Source organism: Podarcis muralis, chromosome W (genome assembly GCF_964188315.1).
Source record: "Podarcis muralis chromosome W, rPodMur119.hap1.1, whole genome shotgun sequence".
Classification (NCBI taxonomy): domain Eukaryota; kingdom Metazoa; phylum Chordata; class Lepidosauria; order Squamata; family Lacertidae; genus Podarcis; species Podarcis muralis.
In genome coordinates this window covers 209,487-236,297 of record NC_135674.1, presented here as the reverse complement: position 1 = coordinate 236,297, position 26,811 = coordinate 209,487, and the positions used below count along the sequence as shown (strand labels likewise).

Here is a 26,811-nt window from a genome sequence, read left to right as displayed (position 1 = left end):
TAATAATAATAATAATAATAATAATAATAATAATAATAATAATAATAATAATAATAATAATAATAATAATAATTCCCTTTCTCGCCGGTCGCTCTTTCATTTACGTTTTTATTACGTATTTCTTTAATTCAGGCCTAGGCTAACGCTTTACGGGACTACAACTCCCGTCATGCCGCGCGGACGGGAGCCATGTTGGGGGATGCTGGGAGTTGTAGTCCCAAACCATTAAGGGCCTAATTTAGCGGAGGACTGATTTAATTCCTATATATATGGCCTTAACTCATATATATACACACAAACCTATCATTTATCTTTCTTACTATATGTGGAAAATGTCAATTTTTGCCCCTCTCCGGCCGCCGTCTGGCTGTTCACGTCATCGAATTGTCCCTCCTCGCTTCCCGTCCCCGCTTCCTGATTGGCTGAAACCCGCCCCTGCTGTTGCCTCTGCCAAGATGGCCGCCGCGGTTGCCCCTTCGCACGTCATCGAATTGTCCTTCCTCCTTTCCCTTCGCCGGCGCCTGATTGGCTTAAACCCCGCTTAGCCGTTGCCTCCGCCAAGATGGCCGCCGCGGCTTTCCCCCCTTGCCCCTCTCTGGCCACCGTCGTCCTTCCGACGTCACCGAAGCCCCGGCTCCTGATTGGCTGCGGCGTCAACTATGTCCCTCGTCCGCCGCCGTCCCTCCTCCGTTGCTAAGCGACAAAGAAAACGGTCCAAAATGGCGGCGGCTGCCCGTCATCGCATTATCCCTCCTCCTTCCCCCTTCCCCGGCTCCTGATTGGCTGCGGCGTCAACTATGTCCCTCGGCGGCCGCCGTCCCTCCTCCGTCGCTAAGCGACAAAGAAAACGGTCCAAAATGGCGGCGGCGCCCGTCATCGCATGATCCCTCCTCCTTCCCCCTTCCCCGGCTCCTGATTGGCTGCGGCGTCAACTATGTCCCTCTTCGGCCTCCGTCCCCCACCGGAAGCCGCCACCGTTGCTAAGCGACAAAGAAAACGGTCCAAAATGGCGGCGGCCGCCCGTCATCGCATTATCCCTCCTCCTTCCCCCTTCCCCGGCTCCTGATTGGCTGCGGCGTCAACTATGTCCCTCGTCGGCCGCCGTCCCTCCTCCGTCGCTAAGCGACAAAGAAAACGGTCCAAAATGGCGGCGGCTGCCCGTCATGGCATGATCCCTCCTCCTTCCCCCTTCCCCGGCTCCTGATTGGCTGCGGCGTCAACTATGTCCCTCTCCGGCCGCCGTCCCTCGCCGGAAGTCGTCACCAGCGAGGAGGAAGAAGACGGCCCAAGATGGCGTCGTCGTCGTTCTGAGGCGAGGTTTTTGAGGCGGCGGGCGGGATGTTCTCGGCCCTGAAGAAGCTGGTGGGCTCGGAGGCGGGCGCGGCCCGGGAGAAGCCCATCCCGCCCGGCCTGCAGTCCATGAACCAGGCGCTGCAGCGGCGCTTCGCCAAGGGCGTCCAGTATAACAGTGAGTGAGGGAGGCGGAGAAGGGGAAGAAAGGGAAGGCTGCTGAGGAATGTGAAGGAAGTTAAGGCTTGAGGAAGAATAATAATAATTATAATGATAATAATAATAATAATAAGATGCCCAGTATAACAGTGAGTGAGGAAGGCGAATTCGAGGAAGGCTTATCTCAATCAGATGAAAAAGGCTTCTGAATAAGAGGAATAAATGTAGGGCTTGAGGAAGAATAATAATAAGAATAATATGAAGGAGAAGAATAATGTGAATAAAGTGAAGGCTTAGGAATAAGAGGAATAAATTTAATGCTTGAGGAAGAATAATAAGAATAATAATATGAAGGAGAAGAATATTGTGAATAAAGTGAAATAATATGAATAAATTTAATGCTTGAGGAATAATAATAATATGAAGGATAAGAATAATGTGAATAAAGGGAAGGCTTAGGAATAAGAGGAATAAATGTAATGCTTGAGGAAGAATAATAATAATATGGATAAGAATAATGTGAATAAAGTGAAATAATATGAATAAATTGAATGCTTGAGGAATAATAATAATATGAAGGATAAGAATAATGTGAATAAAGGGAAGGCTTAGGAATAAGAGGAATAAATGTAATGCTTGAGGAAGAATAATAATAATATGGATAAGAATAATGTGAATAAAGTGAAATAATATGAATAAATTTAATGCTTGAGGAATAATAATAATATGAAGGAGAAGAACAATGTGAATAAAGTGAAGGCTTAGGAATAAGAGGAATAAATGTAACGCTTGAGGAATAATAATAATAATAATAATAATATGAAGGATAAGAATAATGTGAATAAAGTGAAGGCTTAGGAATAAAAGGAATAAATGTAACGCTTGAGGAATAATAATAATAATAATAATAATATGAAGGATAAGAATAATGTGAATAAAGTGAAGGCTTAGGAATAAAAGGAATAAATGTAACGCTTGAGGAAGAATAATAATAATATGGATAAGAATAATGTGAATAAAGTGAAATAATATGAATAAATTGAATGCTTGAGGAATAATAATAATATGAAGGATAAGAATAATGTGAATAAAGTGAAGGCTTAGGAATCATATGAATAAATTTAATGCTTGAGGAATAATAATAATAATAATAATAATAATATGAAGGAGAAGAATATTGTGAATAAAGTGAAGGCTTAGGAATAAGAGGAATAAATGTAAGGCTTGAGGAATAATAATAATAATAATAATAATAATATGAAGGAGAAGAATATTGTGAATAAAGTGAAGGCTTAGGAATAAGAGGAATAAATTTAATGCTTGAGGAATAATAATAATAATAATAATAATAATAATAATAATAATATGAAGGAGAAGAATATTGTGAATAAAGTGAAGGCTTAGGAATAAGAGGAATAAATTTAATGCTTGAGGAATAATAATAATAATAATAATAATAATAATAATATGAAGGATAAGAATAATGTGAATAAAGTGAAGGCTTAGGAATAAGAGGAATAAATGTAACGCTTGAGGAATAATAATAATAATATGGATAAGAATAATGTGAATAAAGTGAAATAATATGAATAAATTTAATGCTTGAGGAATAATAATAATAATATGGATAAGAATAATGTGAATAAAGTGAAATAATATGAATAAATTTAATGCTTGAGGAATAATAATAATATGAAGGATAAGAATAATGTGAATAAAGGGAAGGCTTAGGAATAAGAGGAATAAATGTAACGCTTGAGGAATAATAATAATAATGATGATAATAATAATAATAATAATATGAAGGATAATGTGAATAAAATGAAGGCTTATGAATCATATGAATAAATGTAATGCTTGAGGAATAATAATAATAATATGAAGGATAATGTGAATAAAATGAAGGCTTAGGAATCATATGAAGGAATATTAAGAATGTGAATAATATGAATAAATTAAATTAAAGAATTAAATAAGAATTAAATTAAATAAGAATGTGAATAATAATAATAATAATAATATGAAGGATAAGAATAATGTGAATAAAATGAATGCTTAGGAATCATATGAAGGAATATTAAGAATGTGAATCATATGAATAAATTAAATTAAATAAGAATTAAATTAAATAAGAATGTGAATAATAATAATAATAATAATAATAATAATAATATGAAGGATAAGAATAATGTGAATAAAGTGAAGGCTTAGGAATCATATGAAGGAATATTAAGAATGTGAATGAATATTAAGAATGTGAATTAATTTAATGCTTGAGGAATAATAATAATAATAATAATAATAATGTGAAGGATAAGAATAATATGAATAAATTTAATGCTTGAGGGATAATAATAATAATATGAAGCATAAGAATAATGTGACTAAAGTGAAGGCTTAGGAATCATATGAATAAATGTAATGCTTGAGGAGTAATAATTATAATAATATGAAGGATAAGAATAATATGAATAAATTTAATGCTTGAGGAATAATAATAATAATAATAATAATAATAATAATAATAATATGAAGGATAAGAATAATGTGAATAAAATGAATGCTTAGGAATAAGATGAATGAGTATTAATAATGTGAATAATATGAATGAATATTAATAATGTGAATATTAATAATGTGAATGATAAGAATGAATATTAATAGTGTGAATAATATGGATGAATATTAATAGTGTGAATAATATGGATGAATATGAAGAATGTGAATAATATGGATGAATATGAAGAATGTGAATAATATGGACGAATATGAAGAATGTGAATAATATGGATGAATATGAAGAATGTGAATAACATGGATGAATATGAAGAATGTAATTAATTTTAATAAAAATAAAATTTAAGCAACCAGCAGCAAAAAAACAAAAAACAAAACCTTCTACTTCCTGCTTCCTCCTGCATCCTTCCTCCTCCTCCAGGAGCTAAAATAAAACCAGGAGGTAAAATAAAACCAGGAGGTAAAATAAAACCAGGAGGTAAAAAACTCTGACATCCCGGTAGTTTACTAAATAGTTTAGTACAACATTTCTTCCCCCCCCCCCAATAATATTTATTATTTTCGGTAGATAAACATAGGAACAAAACAAAGAAAGATTACCGTACTTTTCGCACCGTAACACTCAGTTCCCCCCCCAAAAAGGTAATGTGTGGAGCGAATGCAGGCAGGAGGAGCTTGGCTCCCCCTTACACGCATGTAAGCGGCTCTTACTCTGCTTTCCTGACGAGCAAAAAGGGAATCCTAGAATCATAGAGTTGGAAGAGACCACAAGGGCCGTCGAGTCCAACCCCCTGCCAAGCAGGAAACACCATCAGAGCACTCCTGACATATGGTTGTCAAGCCTCTGCTTCAAGACCTCCAAAGAAGGAGACTCCACCACACTCCTTGGCAGCAAATTCCACTGTCGAACAGCTCTTACTGTCAGGAAGTTCTTCCTAATGTTTAGGTGGAATCTTCTTTCTTGTAGTTTGGATCCATTGCTCCGTGTCCGCTTCTCTGGAGCAGCAGAAAACAGCCTTTCTCCCTCCTCTATGTGACATCCTTTTATATATTTGAACATGGCTATCATATCACCCCTTAACCTCCTCTTCTCCAGGCTAAACATGCCCAGCTCCCTTAGCCGTTCCTCATAAGGCATCGTTTCCAGGCCTTGGACCAGTTTGGTTGCCCTCCTCTGGACACGTTCCAGTTTGTCAGTGTCCTCCTTGAACTGGGGTGCCCAGAACTGGACACAGTCCTCCAGGTGAGGTCTGACCAGAGCAGAAGACAGGGGCAGTTCCCCCTCTCTCTTCCTTCCCTCCCTCCCTCTTCCAAAATATTGGGGGGGCAGCCAGGTAAGCCCCACTCCCGTACCACAACGGGGGGTGGGGGATGACTCCCTCAAATATTTAATGGGGGGGGGGTGAAGGCACCTAGACCCATAGGTGTTGGCTGCTTTGCCTAGGACAAATGTGAGCTCTCCATCTCTCTTCCCTCCCTCCCTCTTCCAACTTTTTTTTTGGGGGGGGGCAGGTACAGGTAAGCCCCATCGGACAGAGTGCAATGATCTCAAGACCATGCACACTGGTACCCAGCGGCCTAGCGTGGGTTGCCAGCACCCGGGGCAAGGCAAGGAAATTGCGCCCCCTAAGCCGTGGATTCGCGCCCCCTCACCCCCCAGATGTTGCGCCAGGTGCGGCCGACCCAGCCGGGGCCGCGCGCGCTTTCCTGAGCGGGAAAGCAAATGCGGGGGGAAGTCTCAGAATGGCGGGGTGATGAGAGGCGCCCTCTAAGGCAGTGTTTCCCAACCTTTTTTGGGCAAAGGCACACTTGTTTCATGAAAAAAATCTCGAGGCACACCACCATTAGAAAATGTTTAAAAAATTAACTCTGTGCCTATATTGACTACCGTATTTTTCGCCCTATAGGACGCACCTAGATTTGGGGGGGGGAAAATAAAGGGGAAAAAATTATTTCCCCCCCCCAGACGTGGGGCTGGGGCGGGAGAAGCCCGAGCTTCCCCGGCCCCCAGCCCCCAGAAAGGGTCCGAGAGCGATGGCAAAGGTGAGCGCACCTTCGCCATCACTCCCAGAGCTTGCGGGGCTGGAGGTGGGGGAAGCCAGAGCTTCCCCCACCCCCAGCCCCCAGAAAGGGTCTGAAAGCGATGGCGAAGGTGAGCGCACCTTTGCCATTGCTCCCGGAGCTTGCAGGAGCTGGGGGTGGTGGAAGCCCGAGCTTCCCCCGCCCCCAGCCGCCAGAGCAGGTCAGAGAGCGATGGCGAAGGTGTGCGCACCTTCGCCATCGCTCTGGGACCTTGCGCGGGCTGGGGGCGGGGGAAGCCGGAGCTTCTCCCGTCCCCAGCCCCCAGAGCGGGGCGGAGAGCGATGGCGAAGGTGCGCGCAGCTTTGGCATCGCTCTGGGAGCTTGCGCGGCTGGGGGGATAGCTTCCTTAAGCCTGGAGAGCAAGAGGGGTCGGTGCGCACCGACCCCTCTCGCTCTCCAGGCTTCAGCGAAAGCCTGCATTCACGGCGATGGGATGTGGGAGGGAGCTCGCTCGCCGCCCCGCGTGTGCTCGCCGCCGCCGCCCCGCCTCTCGCCGCCCGACTCGCCCGCCTCCCTCCCACGGCACGCTAGGCAACGTCTCACGGCACACTAGTGTGCCGCGGAACACCGGTTGGGAAACACTGCTCTAAGGGACAAGAGACCCGGGAAATCCACCGCCCCCTGAACTGAGCTGGGGTGGGGTGGGGGGCACTTAATTGGAAAGAGGATCGCAGCTTCCTCGAAGGGAGCCTTGCTGCTGGCAGGGTGGCTTTTTGCGGTCGCCCCAATTTGGGGCGCAGATACCCGGCGGCTTCGCCCCCCAACCCCCGCAAAGATGCGGCTTGGGGGGGGCGCGCGTTTCCACCCGACTCCCTCCCTCGCCCCCTCCCCGGAGCGTTGCAGTGACAACGGGAGAGTCTCCCGCTCGGCCGCCGCTGTTTCTCTCCACGTGTCCCCCCCAGATGTTGCGCCCGGTGCGGCCGGCCCCCCCCTGCACCCCCCACGCTACGCCGCCGCTGGTACCTTATACGAATGGCAATGCCCATCAGCATGGGGGGAGGACGACTCCCTCAAATATTTAATGGGGGGGGGGCGGTGAAGGCACCTAGGCCCTATAGGAGTTGGCGGCTTTGCCCTTCCTTCATCATACATGACTGACAGCTCCTTCATTCACGTGGTTGCAAAGCACGGATCCACGTGGACCCGCAGGATCTTGGCACTGGGTCACCCCAAACTCACCGTCAGGTCACACGTCTGTGGCCACAGCGTGACCCACAAAAATCAGACATCCGCCGTTTCGTTTAGAATATATTTTTCCCCTTGTTTTCCGCCTCTAAAAACTAGGTGCGTGTTATGGCCGGGTGCGTGTTATCGAGCGAAAAATACGGTATTTCTTCTTCTTCTGTTCTTCTATTTCCTATTCCTCTATTCTATTCTTCTCTTTCTATTTCTTAATCTATTTCTTACTTGCTCTTTCCATTTCTTCTTATTCTGTTCTTCTATTTCTTATTCTTCTATTCTATTCTTCTATTATTCCCTTTCTCTTTCTTAATCTATTTCTTACTTCCTCTTTCCATTTCTTCTTATTCTGTTCTTCTATTTCTTATTCTTCTATTCTATTATTATATATTCTCTTTCTCTTTCTTAATCTATTTCTTACTTCCCATTTCTTCTTATTCTATTCTCTTTATTCCCATTTCCCCGCAGTGAAGATTGTCATGCGGGGCGATAATAATATAATATAATAATAATATAATATAATAATAGAATATTATTCTATTCTTCTATTTCTATTATTCTATTATTCTATTTCTTTTTCTTCTATTCTATTCTCTTTCTGTATCTTCTTCTTCTATTTCTTACTTCCTCGTTCTATTTCTTCTTCTATTTCTTACGTCCTCTTTCTAATTCTGTTCTATTTCTAATTCTAATTCTATTCTATTTCTTCTTATTCTATTTCTTATGCTTCTATTCTATTCTTCCATCTCTATTTTTCAATCTATTTTTTACTTCCTATTTCTATTTCTATTTCTTCTCCTTCTTATTTCTTTTCTCTCTTTATTCCCGTTTCCCCGCAGTGAAGATCGTCATCCTGGGTGATATTATTCGTTTATTCTCTTTATTTTTCTTCCCTTCTCTTCTTCTCTTTCTATTTCTTCATCTATTTCTCCCTTTCTATTTCTATTTCTCATGGTTCTATTTCTTTTTATCCCCGCAGTGAAGATCGTCATCCTGGGTGATATTATTCGATTATTCTCTTTTTTTTTCTTCCCTTCTCTTCTTCTCTTTCTTCATCTGTTTCTGACGTTCTCCTTCCATGATTTCTCATGGTTCTATTTCTTTTTATCCCCGCAGTGAAAATCGTCATCCTGGGTGATATTATTCTATTTATTCTCTTTATTTTTCTTCCCTTCTCTTCTTCTCTTTCTATTTCTTCATCTATTTCTCCCTTTCTATTTCCCATTATTCTATTTCTTTTTATCCCCGCAGTGAAGATCGTCATCCTGGGTGATATTATTCGTTTATTCTCTTTATTTTTCTCCCATTCTCTTCTTCCCTTTCTATTTCTTCATCTATTTCTCCCTTTCTATTTCTATTTCTCATGGTTCTATTTCTTTTTATTCCCCCCAGTGAAGATCGTCATCCGGGGCGACCGCAACACGGGCAAAACCACCTTGTGGCACCGGCTGCAGGGGAAGAAGTTCCTCGACGCCTACGTCCCGACGCAGGAAATCCAGGTCACCAGCATCCACTGGAACTACAAGAGTGAGTCTGGGGCGCGCGGCGGAGCCGGGTCCTGCGTTCGAATCCTGCTTCCTTTCGCCCCCGAAAAAATTTGTATTAAATTGGTTTTCACGACATTGTAATATATATAAGAGCAACAAACCTAAATGATAGCCTTATTAGAAATATTAATGCCCAAGGAGGAGGAGGAAGGAGGCCGGAGGAAGCAGGAAGTGGAGGGATGCTGGAAGGAGGAGGAGGAAGGATGCTGGAAGGAGGAGGAGGAAGGAGGCAGGAGGAGACAGGAAGTAGGATGCTTCAAGGAGGAGTGGTACCCAAGGAGGAGGAAGAGGAAGGATGTAGGAGGAGACAGGAAGAAGAAGGATGCTGGAAGGAGGAGGAGGAAGGATGCAGGAGGAAGCAGGAAGTAGGATGCTGGAAGGAGGAGGAGGAAGGATGCAGGAGGAAGCAGGAAGTAGAAGGATGCTGGAAGGAGGAAGAGTGGTACCCAAGGAGGAGGAAGAGGAAGGATGTAGGAGGAGACAGGAAGTAGAAGGATGCTTCCAGGAGGAGGAGGAAGGATGCAGGAGGAAGCAGGAAGTAGAAGGATGCTTCCAGGAGGAGGAGGAAGGATGCAGGAGGGAGCAGGAAGTAGAAGGATGCTTCCAGGAGGAGGAGGAAGGAGGCAGGAAGAGAAGGAAGTAGAAGGAGGCTTGAAGGAGGAGGAGGAAGGATGCAGGAAGGAGGAGGAGGGGGAAGGATGCAGGAGGAAGCAGGAAGTAGAAGGATGCTTCCGGGAGGAGGAGGAAGGATGCAGGAGGAGACAGGAAGTAGAAGGATGCTTCCAGGGGGAGGAGGAAGGATGCAGGAAGGAGGAGGAGGAGGAAGGATGCAGGAAGGAGGAGGAGGAGGAAGGATGCAGGAGGAAGCAAGAAGTAGAAGGATGCTTCAAGGAGGAGGAAGAAGGATGTAGGAGGAAGCAGGAAGTAGAAGGATGCTGGAAGGAGGGAGGAAGCAGGTAGAAGGATGCTGAAAGGAGAAGGAGGACGGATGCAGGAGGAGACAGGAAGTAGAAGGAGGCTTCTGGGAAGAGGAGAAAGGATGGAGGAGGAGACAGGAAGTAGAAGGATGCTTCCGGGAGGAGGAGGAAGGAGGCAGGAGGAAGCAGGAAGTAGAAGGATGCTTACAGGAGGAGGAGGAAGGAGGCAGGAGGAAGCAGGAAGTAGAAGGATGCTTCCAGGAAGACGAGGAAGGATGCAGGAGGAGACAGGAAGTAGAAGGATGCAGGAAGGAGGAGGAGGAAGGAGGCAGGAGGAAGCAGGAAGTAGAAGGATGCTTCCAGGAGGAGGAAGGAGGCAGGCGGAGACAGGAAGTAGAAGGATGCAGGAAGGAGGAGGAGGAAGGAGGCAGGAGGAAGCAGGAAGTAGAAGGATGCTGGAAGGAGGAGGAGGAAGGAGGCAGGAGGAAGCAGGAAGTAGAAGGATGCTGGAAGGAGGAAGAGGAAGGATGCAGGAGGAAGCAGGAAGTAGAAGGATGCTGGAAGGAGGAGAAGGAAGGAGGCAGGAGGAAGCAGGAAGTAGAAGGATACTTCCAGGAGGAGGTGGAAGGAGGCAGGAGGAGACAGGAAGTAGAAGGTTGCTGGAAGGAGGAAGAGGAAGGAGGCAGGAAGCAGGAAGTAGAAGGAGGCTTCCAGGAGGAGGAGGAAGGAGGCAGGAGGAAGCAGGAAGTAGAAGGATGCAGGAAGGAGGAGGAGGAGGCAGGAGGAAGCAGGAAGTAGAAGGATGCAGGAAGGAGGAAGGATGCTTGAGGAAGCAGGAAGTAGAAGGATGCTTCCAGGAGGAGGAGGGAGGAAGGAGGCAGGAGGAGACAGGAAGTAGAAGGATGCTTGAAGGAGGAGGAGGAAGGAGGAAGCAGGAAGTAGAAGGATGCAGGAAGGAGGAAGGATGCAGGAGGAAGCAGGAAGTAGCAGGAAGGAGGAAGGAGGCGGGAGGAAGCAGGAAGTAGAGTGGTACCAATTCCCCTTCCTCTTTCCTTTCCCCCTTTCCCTAGCGACCGACGACATCGTCAAGGTCGAAGTTTGGGACGTCGTCGACAAAGGTGAGCCTCTTGTCCGGGTGGTGGGACCCCGGGAGGACATCCAAACGGACCCCGCTCCCGGCCGCCCTTTTTAACTCTCCTTTTGGCGCCGCAGGCAAGTGCAAGAGGCGAGGCGACGGGCTGAAGCTGGAGAACGACCCCTCCCAGGAGGTGAGCCCCGGGTTCGAGTCTCCCTCTCCCCCCCCTTAGAGACCCCCCGGCCCCTGCTAAGTCTCTTCTCTCTCTCTCGAACCCGAGGCCGAGGCGGCCCTGGCCCTGGACGCCGAGTTCCTGGACGTCTACAAGAACTGCAACGGCGTGGTCATGATGTTTGACATCACCAAGCAGTGGTGAGGCGGGGCTCGAACCCGCAACCCCCCGGGGCGGACCCTCGAACCCCCAACTCCAGGGCGGCCCCTCGAAGCCGGAAGCCCAGGGTGGCCCCTTCAACCCCCAACTCCAGGGCGGGCCCTTGAACCCTGAACCCAGGACAGCCCCTCGAACCCATTTCCCCAGGGTGGCCCCTCTAACCCCCAACCCCAGGGCAGGCCCTCGAACCCAGAACTCCAGGGCGGTCCCTCGAACCCGGAAGCCCAGGGCGGCCCCTCAAACCCCCAACTCTAGGGCGGGCCCTTGAACCCAGAACCCAGGACCGCCCCTCGAACCCTCAACCCCACCCCAGGGCGGCTCCTCGAACCCCCAACTCTAGGGCGGGCCCTTGAACCCTGAACCCAGGGCGGCCCCTCGAACCCGAAACCCATGGTGGCCCCTTGACCCCCCACCTCCAGGGCGGCCCCTCGAACCCGCAACCCCACCCCAGGACGGCTCCTCAAATCCGCAACCCCTCACTCCAGAGTGGCCCCTCGAACCCAGAACCCCGCTCCCCAGGGTGGTCCCTCAAACACCCAACCCCAGGGTTGCCCCTTGAACCCGCAACCCCACCCCCGGGCGGCCCCATGAACCCAGGACAATGACTCACCCCAGGGCGGCCCCTCAAACCTGAGACAATGACCCAACTCAAGGCGGCCCCTTGAACCCGCAACCCCACCCCAAGGCGGCCTCTCAAACCCCCAACCCCACAGCAAGGCGGCCCCTCGAACCCGGAACCCCACCCAAGGCGGCCCCTCGAACCCAAGACAATGACCCACCCCAAGGCAGCCCCTCGAACCCGGAACCCCATACTCCAGGGCGTCCCCTCGAACCCAGGACAATAGCCCACCCCAGGGTGGCCCTTGAACCCGCACCCCCACCCCAGGGCGGCCCCTCGAACCCGCCACCCTGCACCCCAGGGTGGCCTCTCGAACCCAGGACAACGACCCACCCCAGGGCGGCCCTCGAACACCCAGCCCCACCCTCGGGCGGCCCCTCCAACCTTCCACCGCCCTCCAAGGCGGCCCCTCGAACCCGCAACCTCACCCAATTCCCTCCCCTCGAACCCGCCACCCTGACCCCCCTTCTTCTCCCCCCCGTTCAGGACCTTCAACTACGTCCTGCGGGAGCTGCCCAAGGTCCCCAACCACGTCCCCGTCTGCGTCCTGGGCAACCACCGGGACATGGGCGAGCACCGGGTCATCCTGCCCGACGACGTCCGGGACCTGATCCGCAAGATCGACAGGTGAGGGGGGAAAGCCCCGCAGCCAGAAAGCCAGCTCCTCAAGCTATATTGTATTGCATTGCATTGCATTGCATTGTATTGTATTGTATGAGGTAGGAGCTCCCCGCAGCCAGAAAGCCAGCTCCTCAAGCCCTATTGCATTGCATTGAATTGAATGGACTCCCTGCTCTGAGAAAGCTAGTTTCTCAAGCTATATTGCATTGCCTTGCCTTGCCTTGCCTTGTATTGTATTCTATTGCATTGCATTGCATGAGGTAGGAGCTCCCCGCAGCGAGAAAGCTAGCTCCTCAAGCTGTTTTTAATTGAATTTTAGTAGCTCCCCGCTCTAAGAAATCTAGTTCCTCAAGCTGTATTGCATTGCATTGGATTGCATTGTGTGAGGCAGGAGCTCCCTGCAGCGAGAAAGCCAGCTCCTCAAGGTGGTTTTCATTGGATTGCATTGGATGAAATCCCTGCTCTGAGAAATCTAGTTTCTCAAGCTATATTGCCTTGCATTGCATTGTATTGCATTGCATGAGGTAGGAGCTCCCCGCAGCAAGAAAGCTAGCTCCTCAAGCTGTATTGTATGGTATTGAATGAAGTCCCTGCACTGAGAAATCTAGTTTCTCAAGCTATATTGTATTGCATTGCATTGTATGAGGCAGGAGCTCCCCGCAGCGAGAAAGCTAGCTCCTCAAGCCATATTGCATTGCATTGAATGGACTCCCTGCTCTGAGAAATCTAGTTCCTCAAGCTGTATTGTATTGCATTGCATTGTATTGTATTGTATGAGGTAGGAGCTCCCCGCAGCGAGAAAGCCAGCTCCTCAAGCCATATTGCCTTGCATTGAATGGACTCCCTGCTCTGAGAAATCTAGTTCCTCAAGCTGTATTGTATTGCATTGCATTGTATTGTATTGTATGAGGTAGGAGCTCCCCGCAGCGAGAAAGCTAGTTCCTCAAGCCGTATTGCCTTGCATTGCATTGAATGGACTCCCTGCTCTGAGAAAGCTAGCTCCTCAAGCTGTATTGTATTGCATTGCATGAGGTAGGAGCTCCCCGCAGCGAGAAAGCTAGCTCCTCAAGATTGAATGGACTCCCTGCTCTGAGAAATCTAGTTTCTCAAGCTCTATTTGATTGCATTGTCTTGTCTTGTCTTGTCTTGTCTTGTATTACATTGCATTGCATTGCATGAGGGAGGAGCTCCCCGCAGCGAGAAAGCTAGCTCCTCAAGCTGGTTTTTTTAATTGAATTTTAGGAGCTCCCCGCTCTAAGAAAGCTAGCTCCTCAAGCTGCATTGCATCAAATGAACTCCCCGCACTGAGAAATCTAGCCCCTGAAGCTATATTTTATTACATTGTATTGCATAAACTCCCCGCACTGAGAAAGCTAGCTCCTCAACCTGCATTGCATTGCATTGAATGAACTCCCCGCACCGAGAAATCTAGCTCCTCAAGGGGTTTTTAGTTCCTTTTTAGGAGATCCCTGCTCTAAGAAATCTAGTTCCTCAAGCTATGTTCTATTGCATTGCATTGAACGAACTCCCCGCACCGAGAAATCCAGCTCCTCAGGTTATCTTCGATTGCCTTGCCTTGAGCGAACTCCCCGCAGCGGGAAACCTAGCTCCTCAGGCCCCTCCTTCCCTCTCCCCCCAGGCCGCCCGGCGCCTCCTACGTCCGCTACGCCGAGTCCTCCATGAAGAACAGCTTCGGCCTCAAGTACCTCCACAAGTTCTTCAACATCCCCTTCCTGCAGCTGCAGGTAACCAGTGCGAATCCTCCCCTCCAATCGGGGTCAGGCTGGATGACCCTCGGAACCCAACCCGCCGTCTCCCCGACCCATTCAGATTTCTTTGCATTTCCCACATAATCCGCTGTCATTCCTTTCCCATCTTTCCTGCATTCATCCCTCTTTTTTCGCTCCTTTTTTCATCTTTCCTGCATTCATTCCTCTTTTTTCACTCCCATCTTTCCTGCATTCATTCATGTTTTTTCACTCCCATCTTTCCTGCATTCATTCATCTTTTTTCACTCCTTTTTTCATCTTTCATGCCTTCATTCATCTTTTTTCACTCCTTTTTTCATCTTTCATGCCTTCATTCATCTTTTTTCACTCCTTTTTTCATCTTTCCTGCATTCATTCCTCTTTTTTCACTCCCATCTTTCCTGCATTCATTCATGTTTTTTCACTCCCATCTTTCCTGCATTCATTCATCTTTTTTCACTCCTTTTTTCATCTTTCATGCCTTCATTCATCTTTTTTCACTCCTTTTTTCATCTTTCATGCCTTCATTCATCTTTTTTCACTCCTTTTTTCATCTTTCATGCATTCATTCACTCCTTTTTCATTCATTCATCTTTTTTCACGCCTTTCCCATCTTCCATGCATCCATTCATCTTTTTTCACTCCTTTCCCATCTTTCATGCCTTCATTCATCTTTTTTCATGCCTTTCCCATCTTCCATGCATCCATTCATCTTTTTTCACTCCTTTCCCATCTTTCATGCCTTCATTCATCTTTTTTCACTCCTTTCCCATATTTCATTCATCTTGTTTCCATTTCTGGGCTAACAACAGTCTTGCCGCAGTTTTTGCACAGAAAAAGAAATTAACATCTTGCCTATTAATACCAAGTAAAAATGCTTCTTTTTTTTTTTAAAAAAAGTCTCATATATATATATATATATATATATATATATATAACATATATATTACATAGATTATATATTATATTACATATATATTACATAGATCTTATTATATATATTACATAGATTATATATTATATTACATATATATTACATAGATCTTATTATATATATTAATTACATAGATAGATAGATATGATCTATCATTTCCCAGTTCTTTCCTTTTTTACATTCCCACCGCAGATCAGGAAATCTTCCTTCTTTTTCTCGACAATGCCAAGATTTATGATTTGCCTCCTCCCTTTTTGCCCATAGTAATTCCGCTCGGCGTAAGAACGCCGCCTCGGACCTCGTTTCCGCCCTTGCAGGCTGTGAAATTTGATCCTTTCATGCCCCGTAGAAATCGATTTACGTCTACAGTGGTGCCCCGCCAGACGAACGCCTCGCAAGACGGGAAACCCGCGAGACGAAAGGGTTTTCCCTTTGGGAGGGAAGCCCTCCGCTCTCCCGGGGTTTTTAAAAATGCTGGGGGGTGGGAAGAAAAGCCCTTGTCCGTCCCCCCCCCCCCCCCCCCGGACCTGGTCTGAAGGCGGTTTCCCCAGGAACGCATTGATTGATTTTCAAGGCATTCCTATGGGAAACCGTGCTTCGCAAGACGGAAAAACTCGCGGAACGAATGAATTTCGTCTTGCGAGGCACCGGGTCATCCTGCCCGACGACGTGAGGGACCTGATCCGCAAGATCAACAGGTGAGGGGGGCGCGCCCCGCAGCCAGAAAGCCAGCTCCTCAAGCTGCATTGCCTTCCATTGCATTGCATTGCATTGCATTGTATTGTATTGTATGAGGCAGGAGCTCCCCGCAGCAAGAAAGCTAGCTCCTCAAGCCATATTGTATTGCATTGTATTGTGATGTATTGCATTGCATTGCATTGTATGAGGTAGGAGCTCCCCGCAGCGAGAAAGCTAGCTCCTCAAGCTGTTTTTGAATTGAATTTAGGAGCTCCCCGCTCTTAGAAATCTAGTTCCTCAAGCTGTATTTTATTGCATTGCATGAGGGAGGAGCTCCCCGCAGCGAGAAAGCTAGCTCCTCAAGCTATTTTTGATTGCATTGCAGGAGAAGGAACTCCTGAAGTTCTGTTTAATTCCATTGCATTGAATGAACTCCCTGCTCTGAGAAACATAGCTGCTCAAGCTATTTCTTCTTGCATTATTCCTTATTGCATTGCACAAGGCAGGATCTCCCCGCTCTGAGAAAGCTAGCTCCTCAAGCTACATTGTATTGCATTGCATGAGGTGGGAGCTCCCCGCAGCGAGAAAGCTAGCTCCTCAAGCTGGTTTTTTTTTTAAATTGAATTTTAGGAGCTCCCCGCTCTAAGAAAGCTAGCTCCTCAAGCTGCATTGCCTTGAATGAACTCCCCGCACTGAGAAATCTAGCTCCTGAAGCTATATTTTATTACATTGATTTTCAAGGCATTCCTATGGGAAACCGTGCATCGCAAGACGGAAAAACTCGCGGAACGAATGAATTTCGTCTTGCGAGGCACCACTGTATATTAGAAATACCTAAATATATTTACATATATATTATTAATATATATTATATATTATAAATATATAAATCCATCTACGATATACCTTGGAGGAGACGTTTTGCGTCCGTTGCTGAATATTCCTATTTGGAATTTGGATTCCCCCCCCCCTTGAAATCCTCTTTCTATATTCTCCCCCCAGAGAGAGACGCTCCTTCGTCAGCTGGAAACGAACCAATTAGACATCGACGCCACACTAGAGGAGCTGTCGGTCCAGCAGGAGACGGAGGACCAGAACTATGAGATGTAAGATGAATGCTTATTAATAATGTTAATTATTATTATTAATAATGATTCAATAATAAAATAAGGATAATAATATGAATAGTGTGAATGCTTATTGATGATGTCAATAATCTGAATGCTGATTAAGAATATGAAGAGTATGAATGAATAATATTAATAATGTGAATGCTTAATAGTCTTACTAAGATGAAGAATGTGGATTCTTATGAATAATATTATTAATGTGAATGCTTATTCATAAGATCAATTACATGAATTCTTATGAATAATATGAATGCTTATTCATAAGATCAATGGGAATGCTTATTAATATTAATTATGTGGGTGGTTAATAATGTGAAGGCTTATTAATAATATCAATAATGTGAGTGCTTATTAATAATGTCAATAATGTGAATGTTTATTAATAATATTAATAATGTAAATTCTTATTAATAATGTCAATAACATGAATGCTTATTAATAATATGAGTAATGTAGATTCTTATTAATAATAGGAATAACGTGAATGCTTCTTAATAATATGAATAATATTAATCATGTGAATGCCTGTTAATAATATCAGTTGCGCGAATGAATATTAACAATATGAATAATATCAATAACGTGAATGCTTCCTAATAATATGAATAATATTAATCATGTGAATGCCTGTTAATAATATCAATAATATGAATGAATATGAACAATATGAATAATACATCATGTGAACGCTGATTAATAATATTAATATGAATCATGCAAAGGCTTATTAATGCTTATCAATGGTTTATTAATGCTTATTAATGCTTATCAATGGTTTATTAATGCTTATTAATGGTTTATTAAGGCTTACCAATGGTTTATTAATGCTGATTAATGGTTTATTAAGGCTTACCAATGGTTTATCAATGCTTATTAATGGTTTATTAAGGCTTACCAATGGTTTATTAATGCTGATTAATGGTTTATTAAGGCTTACCAATGGTTTATCAATGCTGATTAATGGTTTATTAAGGCTTATTAATGGTTGATTAAGGCTTATCAATGGTTGATTAAGGCTTATCAATGGTTGATTAAGGCTTACCAATGGTTTATTAATGCTTCTTAATAACCATTCACCCCACAGATTCCTGGAAGCCATGGAGGCCCGCAGCCGGGGGGCGCCGTCCCCCGAGACCCCCTCGCCGGGACCCCAGCCGCCCCCCGACAACGCCCCGGAGGGGGGGTCTGACCCGGGGACCCCCAACCCCACCGAGACCCCCCAAAGCCCCCCCCAAACACCCGCCGCCCCGGCCCCAGCCCCCCCAGCCGCCCCCCGGCGCGGCTTCATCGCCAGGATCTTCGGGGCGGCCGCCGGTGAGCGTCATATATTATTATCATTGTCATTATTGTAATATTATTATTATCATTATTATTATTATCATCATCATTATATTATTATTATTATCATCATGATTGTAATATTATTATTATTATTATTATTATTATTATTATTATTATTATTATCAGCCTCATTAGATTATTATTATCATCATTGTAATATTATTATTATCATCATTATATTATTATTATTATTAATATCATTATTATCATCATTATATTCTTATTCTTATCATTATCATCATTGTAATATTATTATTATCATTATTATTACCATTATATTATTATTATTATTATTATTATTATTATTATTATTATTATTATTATTATCATCATTGTATTATTATTATTATTATTATTACTACTATTATCATTATCATCATTATCATTATATTATTATCATCATCGTATTATTATTATTATTATCATCATCATTATCATCATCATTGTAATATCATTATCATTATTATTATTATCATTATCATTAAATTACCATTATTATTATTATTATTATCATTATCATTATCATTATCATAATTGTAATATTATTATTATTATTATTATCATCATCATCATCATAATTGTATTATTATTATTATTATTATTATTATTATTATTATTATTATTATTATTATCATTATTGTAATATTATTATTATTATTATTATTATTATCATCTATACCCTAATAGTGATAATTTTATGGGGGGACAATCGGCGTGCAATTTTTTGGGGGGATTATGATACTCTAATAATAATTTTTATGTGATGATATTATTAGGGTTATTATATTATTAGGGGAAATGATCGGGGACGATGTCCCTTCATAATAATAGTAAAAATAATACTAATAATACTATTAATAATAATGATATTTAGACCCTAATAGTAATAATTTTTTCGGGGGGACGGATGATCAGGGATGCCATTTTTCTCCCCCCCCCCAAAACCGGGCGCAGACCCCCCAACGGTGGAGGACTTTGCCCCGGACGACCGGCTGGAGGGGGCGTTCCTGGAGGACCCCCGGGAAAAGGGGGCGCCCCCCGCCGGACCCCCGCAAAACGGCAGGTAAGGTGTGTGGGGGGGATCGGGGAGGGGGTTCCCCCCCCCCGAACCCGAGACCCCCGCCCGCCCTTAACCCGTTCCTCCCTGCAGAAATGAAGAGGAGACTGGAGGGAGACTCGAACTCGGGGCGCCGCCCCCCGGCAAAGACGGGGCGATCTCCAGCGAGGAAGAGGAGGAGCGGCCGGCGGGCGGATTGGCCATCCTGGGGGACGAAGACGTCGCGCCGGAGCCGGAGGGGAAGAAAGGGTCGGAATAATTAAGAATATTAATATTATCACTATTATTTTTAATAATAATAATAATAATATTAGTTTTATTAGTTTTATTAGTATTATCATTAGTTTTATTTGTCTTATTTTTTATTATTATTAGTTTTATTAGTATTATCATTAGTTTTATTTATCTTATTATTATTTTTATTATTATTATTATTATTTTATTATTATTATTATTATTATTAGTTTTATTAGTATTATCATTAGTTTTATTTGTCTTATTATTATTATTATTAGTTTTACTAGTTTTATTAGTATCATTAGCTTTATTTGTCTTATTTATTATTATTATTATTAGTTTTATTAGTATTATCATTAGTTTTATTTATCTTATTATTATTATTATTATTATTATTTTATTATTATTATTAGTTTTATTAGTCTTATTAGTATTATCATTAGTTTTATTTGTCTTATTATTATTATTATTATATGATGATAATTGTCATGATCAACATAATGATCGTTATTACGATCATGATAATTGTAATGGTAATGATAATGATTATAGTTTAATTAGAACCCTAATGATGAATTCCATTTCACTATAACGATAATAATTTGTGATTTGGTGATTAACGATGATAATTTCATCCATAATTGTTAATTAACGCTAATGACAATTGTCATGGCAATGAAAATCATTATTCTAATTTAATTAGAAGCACCATTATGAATTTCTTTTCGCCGTAACGATAATTACATGATCCTGACTCTCGTTACCCAGCCCCGCCTCCCCGTCTTTGAGGTCGGACCCGGCCCCGGCCCGGCCCCCGGCGGAACCTTCCGGAACCCGGACCCTCCCGGCGCCCGGCGAGGAGTCGGAGAGCGACCCCGAGGGGCCGGTGGCGGCGCAGATGCTCTCCTTCGTCATGGACGACCCCGAGTTCGAGAGCGACGCCTCGGCCGACGCCAGGGGGGTGAGTGGGCGCCGGGCGTGGGGGAACTACAACTCCCAGAATCCTTGGGGGGGCTAGAGGGTGCCTTAGATGACTCAAACTACATCTCCCAGAATCCTTTGGGTGCGTTAGATGCCTCAAACTACATCTCCCAGAATCCTTTGGGGGGGAGCTAGAAGCCTCAAACTATATTTCCCAGAATCCTTTGGGGGGACTATAAGCCTCAAACTACAACTCCCATAATCCTTTGGGGGAAATAATAATGAAAGGGGAATAGAGAGCCTTAGCAGCCTCAAACTACATTTCCCAGAATCCTTTGGGGGACTAGAAGCCTCAAACTACATCTCCCAGAATCCTATGGGCGCCTTAGGAGAATCAAACTACAACTCCCAGAATCCATTGGGGGACTAGGAGCCTCAAACTATGTTTCCCAGAATCCTTTGGGTGCCTTAGAAGCCTCAAACTACAACTCCCATAATCCTTTGGGGGACTAGAGGGCCTTAGAAGCTTCAAACTACAACTCCCAGAATCCTTTGGGGGAAATAATAATGAAAGGGGAATAGGGAGCCTTAGCAGCTTCAAACTAGATTTCCAAGAATCCGTTGGGGGGCTAGACGCCTCAAACTACAACTCCCAGAATCCTTTGGGCGCCTTAGAAGCCTCAAACTACGTCTCCCAGAATCCTTTGGGGGCACTAGAAGCCTCAAACTACAACTCCCAGATTCCTTTGGGGGAGTAGAAGGCTCAAACTACAACTCCCAGAATCCTTTGGGGGGGACTAGAGGGCCTTAGAAGCTTCAAACTACAACTCCCAGAATCCTTTGGGGGAATAGAGCGCCTTAGCAGCCTCAAACTACAACTCCCAGACTCCTTTGAGGGGCTAGGGGGTGCCTTAGCTTCAAACTACAACTCCCAGAATCCTTTGGGGGAATAGAGCGCCTTAGCAGCCTCAAACTACAACTCCCAGACTCCTTTGAGGGGCTAGGGGGTGCCTTAGCTTCAAACTACAACTCCCAGAATCCTTTGGGGGAAATAATAATGAAAGGGGAATAGAGAGCCTTAGCAGCCTCAAACTACATTTCCCAGAATCCTTTGGGGGACTAGAGAGCGCCTTAAGAGAATCAAACTACATTTCCCAGAATCCTTTGGGGGACTAGAAGCCTCAAACTAAATTTCCCAGAATCCTTTGGGGGGACTAGAAGCCTCAAACTACAACTCCCAGACTCCTTTGGGGAGCTAGAAGCCTCAAACTACATTTCCCAGAATCCTTTGGGGGACTAGAAGCCTCAAACTACAACTACCAGAATCCTTTGGTGGACTAGAGGGCGCCTTAGCGGCCTCAAACTACAACGCCCAGTATCCTTTGCTGTTTTGAAAGGGAAATAGAGCGCCTTAGAAGCCTCAAACTATATTTCCCATAATCCTTTGGGGGACTAGAAGCCTCAAACTACAACTCTCAGTATCCTTTGGGGGACTAGAAGCCTCAAACTACGTCTCCCAGAATCCTTTGGGGGAAATAATAATGAAAGGGGAATAGAGAGCCTTAGAAGCTTCAAACTACATTTTCCAGAATCCTTTGGGCGACTAGAAGCCTCAAGCTACATCTCCCAGAATCCTTTGCGGGGACTAGAGGGCGCCTTAGGAGATTCAAACTACAACTCCCAGAATCCTTTGCTAAGTTGAAAGGGGAATTGAGCGCCTTAGAAACCTCAAACTACATTTCCCAGAATCCTTTGGGGGACTAGAAGCCTCAAACTACAACTCCCAGAATCCTTTGGGGGACTAGAAGCCTCAAACTACAACTCCCAGACTCCTTTGGGGAGCTAGAAGCCTCAAACTACATTTCCCAGAATCTTTGGGGGACTAGAAGCCTCAAACTACAACTCCCAGAATCCTTTGGGGGACTAGAAGCCTCAAACTATGTCTACCAGAATCCTTTGCTTTGCTGAAAAGGGAAAAGATCACCTTAGAAACCTCAAACTACAGCTCCCAGAATCCTTTGGGCGCCTTAGATGCCTCAAAGTACAACTCCCAGAATCCTTTGCTGTGTTGAAAGGGGAATAGTGCACCCTAGAAGCCTGAAACTACATTTCCCAGAATCCTTTGGGGGGACTAGAGGGCGCCATAGAAGCTTCAAACTACATCTCCCAGGCTCCTTTGGGGAGCTAGAAGCCTCAAACTACATTTCCCAGAATCCTTTGGGGGACTAGAAGCCTCAAACTACATTTCCCAGACTCCTTTGGGGAGCTAGAAGCCTCAAACTACATTTCCCAGAATCCTTTGGGGGACTAGAAGCCTCAAACTATGTCTCCCAGAATCCTTTGCTGTGTTGAAAGGGGAATAGTGCGCCCTAGAAGCCTGAAACTACATTTCCCAGAATCCTTTGGGGGGGACTAGAGGGCGCCTTAGCAGCCTCAAACTACAACTCCCAGAATCCTTTGGGGAAAGAATAAGGAAATAAGGGACGGGCTCTTCTCCCAGCCTCCTTTGCAGGACCACTTCCCCGCCCTCTCGGACCTATCGGACGCCTCGGACCCCGGCACGGCCCCGCCCCCCCGGCCCCCAGCCCCGCCCCCGCCGGCCCTCCCCGCCTTCCGGCCGAAGAACGAGGCGGATCTCTTTGGGCTGGGATTGGAGGAGCCGACGCCCCGGAAGGAGAGCAGCGAGGAAGGTAATAATAATAATAATAATAATAATAATAATAATAATAATAATGGTAATAATAATAATGGTAATAATAATAATCATATTTATCTCCTAATAGTAATCATGATCTTTATACTCTTAGTAATCATATTTTAAGAATAGTAATGATGATGATTATGATATTTATACCCTAATAATAATAATAATAATAATAATAATAATAATAATGGTAATAATAATAATCATATTTATCTCCTAATAGTAATCATGATCTTTATACTCTGATAGTAATCATATTTTAAGAATAGTAATGATGATGATTATGATATTTATACCCTAATAGTAATAATGATATAATAATAATAATAATAATAATAATAATAATAATAATAATAATAATAAATATAATAATAATAATAATAATAATAATAATAATAATAATAATAATAATAATAATAATACCCTCATCGTAATAATGACATTTAAATAATAATAATAATGGTAATGATATTTATGCCCTAATAATAATGATACTTATATAATAATGATAATGATATTTATACCCTAAAAATAATAATAATAATATTTATACCCCCATAGTAATAATGACAGTTTAATAATAGTAATAGCAATAATACTAAGGATAATGATAATAATAATTATACCCTAATAGTAATAATATTAAATGTAAATTTTAATTAAATTTTAATTTAATACTATAGATAATAAAATATAATAATAATGTAGTAATCTAATCTAATCTAATCTAATAAAAAAAATAAAAAAATATATAAATAAATAAATTAATAAATAACAGAAAAAGTAATAATATTAAAGATAAATTTTAATTAAATTTTAATTAAAAATTATAGATAATGAAATATAATAATAATGTAGTAGTATAATATAATATAATATAATATAATATAATATAATATAATATAATATAATAATAAATGAAAATAAAACAAAACAATAAAATGATATAAATTAATAAATAATAGTAATAGTAATAATATTAAAGATAAATTTTAATTACATGTTAATTTAATATTATAGATAATGAAATATAATAATAAAAAAAGGAGATTAAACGAATATTCTTTCCCTTTCCAGATCCGGACAAGCCGCCTTCCAAGGAGAAGAAGAAGAAGAAGAAGCGGAGCAGCAAAGAGGTAGGCTGGGAACCCTAGAGCGGCCGGGCGCCACAGGAAGTTCCCGCCCCCTCACTTCCTGCCTCTCTCTCTCTTTCTCCCCGCAGGAAGAGAAGAAGAGGAAGACCCGCCCCAAGAAGCCCAAGGAGGAAGCGGAAGGGCGCAGGAAGGGGCGGGCCAAAGCCAAGGCCAGCCCCCTGGACGAGCTGGAGGCCTTTCTGGGGGCGGGGCCGGCCCGGGGGGGCGGGGACTACGAGGAGCTCTAGCCCCGCCCATTTCCGACGGGAGGCTCCTCCCCTTCCGGGAAAGGAGTCCCGCCCCCCAACGTTTCGGACGGACGCTGCTGCTTTTGACGGACAGGTCTGCCTGGGGGCCGGACTTCCTGCGGTGCATGTGACCCCGCCTTTTTGCTGTGACCCCGCCCACCGAAAAAAAAGGCCCTTCCGGCGTTTTCCGTGGACTTTGTGCTGCTTCCAGGGGCGGCGCCGGAGGAACAGGAAGTCCCGCCCCTTACTTCCTGCTTTGGGGCCACTCCCCGTTTCCGGGCGCATGGAACAGACTCAGGTATCCTCCCTCTTTCCGGACTGGTTGATCCCTTCAAAAAAGGGGGCGGCGCTTCCCCTTCCTGTTTGCCACTTCCTCTACGTCCCCACTTCCCTCCTTCTTCCTCTTCCCCCTCTCTGCTCCCCATTTCTCTCCCTTCTTCCTCTCCTCTGGTCCTTCCTTCCTTCCTTCTTTTCCTTCCCTCTCTCCTTCCTCCCTTCCTTCCTCCCCTTTCCCCTTCTTCCACTTCCTCCTCCATTTCAACATCCTCCTTCCCCTCTTCATCTCATCTATTTCCTCTTCCTTTCCATTCTTCCTCTTCCCTCTCCCAATTTCCCTCATTTCCTCTTTCTCCTCCCCTTCTTCCTTCCTTCTTTCCTTCCTTCTTTTTCCTTGTCCTGTCTATTTCCTTTTCCTCTTTCTCCTCCCCTTCCTTCCTCTTCCTTTCCATTCTTCCTCTTTCCTTTCCCATTTCCCCTTATTTCCTTTTCCTCTTTCTCCTCCCCTTCCTTTTCCTTTCCCCCTCCTTCCTCTTCCTTCCTTCTTTCCTTCCTTCTTTTTCCTTGTCCTATTTCCTTTTCCTCTTCCTCCTCTCCTTCCTCTTCCCTCTCCCAAACTCCCTTATTTCCTCTTCATTTTCCTCTTCCTCCTTCCATTCTTTTCCCTCCCAATTTCCCTCATTTCCTCTTTCTCCTCCCCTTTCTCTCCATCTTTCTTTCCTTTTCCTCTTCCTTTCCTCCCTCCCTCCCTCCCTCCTTTCTTTCTGTCCCCCTTCTTTCCTTCCTTCCTTCCATTTCCTCTTCCCTTCCCCCCTTCTTCTTCCTCCTTCCTTTCCCTTCTTCCGCTTTCCTCTCCCACTTTCCCTCATTTCCTCTTTCTCCTCCCCTCCTTTCCATTCTTCATCCTTCCTCTTCCCTTTCCCATTTCCCCTCATTTACTTTTCCTCCTTCCATTCTTCCTCTTTCCTCTCCCTTTTCCTTCTTTCCTTCCTCTTCCTTTCTCTCCTTCCTCTTCCTTCTTCCTCTCCCATTTCCCCTCATTTCCTTTTCCTCTTTCTCCTTCCTTCCTTCCTTCTTCCCTCCTCCTCTCTCCCTCCCTCCCTTCCTCTTCCCCCCTTCCTCCTCCTCCCTTCCTTCCTTCCTCTCCTTCCTTCCTTCTTTCTTTCCTTGTCCCCCTTCCTTCCTTCCATCCATTTCCTCTTCCCTTCCCTTCTTCCTCCTCCTTCCTTTCCCTTCTTCCTCTTTCCTCTTCCTCTGCATTCTTCCTCTTTCATTTCCCATTTCCTTTTCCTCTTTCTCCTTCCTTCCTTCCTTCCTTCCTCTTCCCCCTTCCTCTCTCTCCTTCCTCTTCCTTTCCCTTCTTCCTCTTTCCTCTCCCATTTCCCCTCATTTCCTTTTCCTCTTTCTCCTTCCCTTTTTCCTCTCCATCTCTCCTCCTCCCTCCCTCCCTCCCTCCCTCCCTCCCTTCCTCCCCGGCTGCACAAGGCCTCCTGCCTCCGTCTCCTCTTCGGCGCCTGTTTTCCGAACGGGAACCGTAGCGCGCCAGGGCGCGGCGCCCGGTTTCCGGACCGCCTTGCTTTGTGGAAAGGATGCCTGAATAAACTCCAGCGGTGCAAGCACCTTGGGAACCGTAGTACGCTCAGTGGCACCTTGGGAATTATAGTACGCTTGGGAATTATAGTATGCTCAGGGGTGCCAACACCTAGGAGGTGCCCAAGACCCATCGGAAAGAAGGATTGGCTGTTGATGGGAACGGTAGTACGTTCAGCGGCGCCTTGGGAACGGTAGTACGTCCAGCGGCGCCTTGGGAACTGTAGTATGTTCTGCGCCGCTTGGGAACTGTAGTATGCCGAGGGGCGCCGATTGCTAGGAGGTGCCAGAGGCCGATAGGAAAGGACTACAGTTCCCATGATCCATCTCGAACGCAGTGCTCTGGGAACCTTAGTTTTCACCGGGCGCCTCTCCTTCCCGGCAGCTGAAACTCCCAGAGTTCCCTGGGAAGAAGGG

General features: G+C 44.6%; 1 protein-coding gene across 4 annotated transcripts; it reads left to right on the top strand.

Annotated features, from left to right (window-relative positions):
- The first annotated feature begins 1,258 nt into the window (after positions 1-1,258).
- LOC144326246 (rab-like protein 6) lies at positions 1,259-26,437 on the top strand. 4 transcript variants are annotated; one of them, XM_077922801.1, is made up of 15 exons: positions 1,260-1,468; positions 8,620-8,754; positions 10,762-10,809; positions 10,904-10,959; positions 11,047-11,138; positions 12,263-12,403; positions 14,037-14,142; positions 16,760-16,863; positions 17,972-18,201; positions 19,183-19,291; positions 19,379-19,534; positions 20,291-20,483; positions 22,956-23,133; positions 24,225-24,283; positions 24,370-24,668. In XM_077922801.1, exons 1-15 carry the CDS (start codon positions 1,339-1,341, stop codon positions 24,526-24,528), a joined length of 1,896 nt encoding a protein of 631 aa, XP_077778927.1. In that variant the 5' UTR covers positions 1,260-1,338; the 3' UTR covers positions 24,529-24,668. The 4 variants fall into 4 exon arrangements, with proteins under 4 accessions (XP_077778924.1, XP_077778927.1, XP_077778926.1 ...); XM_077922800.1 differs by having other exon boundaries at positions 22,944-23,133; XM_077922798.1 differs by lacking the exon at positions 22,956-23,133 and having other exon boundaries at positions 1,259-1,468; positions 24,370-26,437.
- The last annotated feature ends 374 nt before the right edge of the window (positions 26,438-26,811 follow it).

Coding starts and splice junctions, on each gene's coding strand:
- LOC144326246 (XM_077922798.1), top strand. CDS start 1,339: ATGTTCTCGGCCCTGAAGAAGCTGGTGGGCTCGGAGGCGGGCGCGGCC. Junction 11,139..12,262: donor TTTGACATCACCAAGCAGTG/GTGAGGCGGGGC, acceptor CCCCCCGTTCAG/GACCTTCAACTACGTCCTGC. Junction 24,284..24,369: donor AGAAGCGGAGCAGCAAAGAG/GTAGGCTGGGAA, acceptor TTCTCCCCGCAG/GAAGAGAAGAAGAGGAAGAC.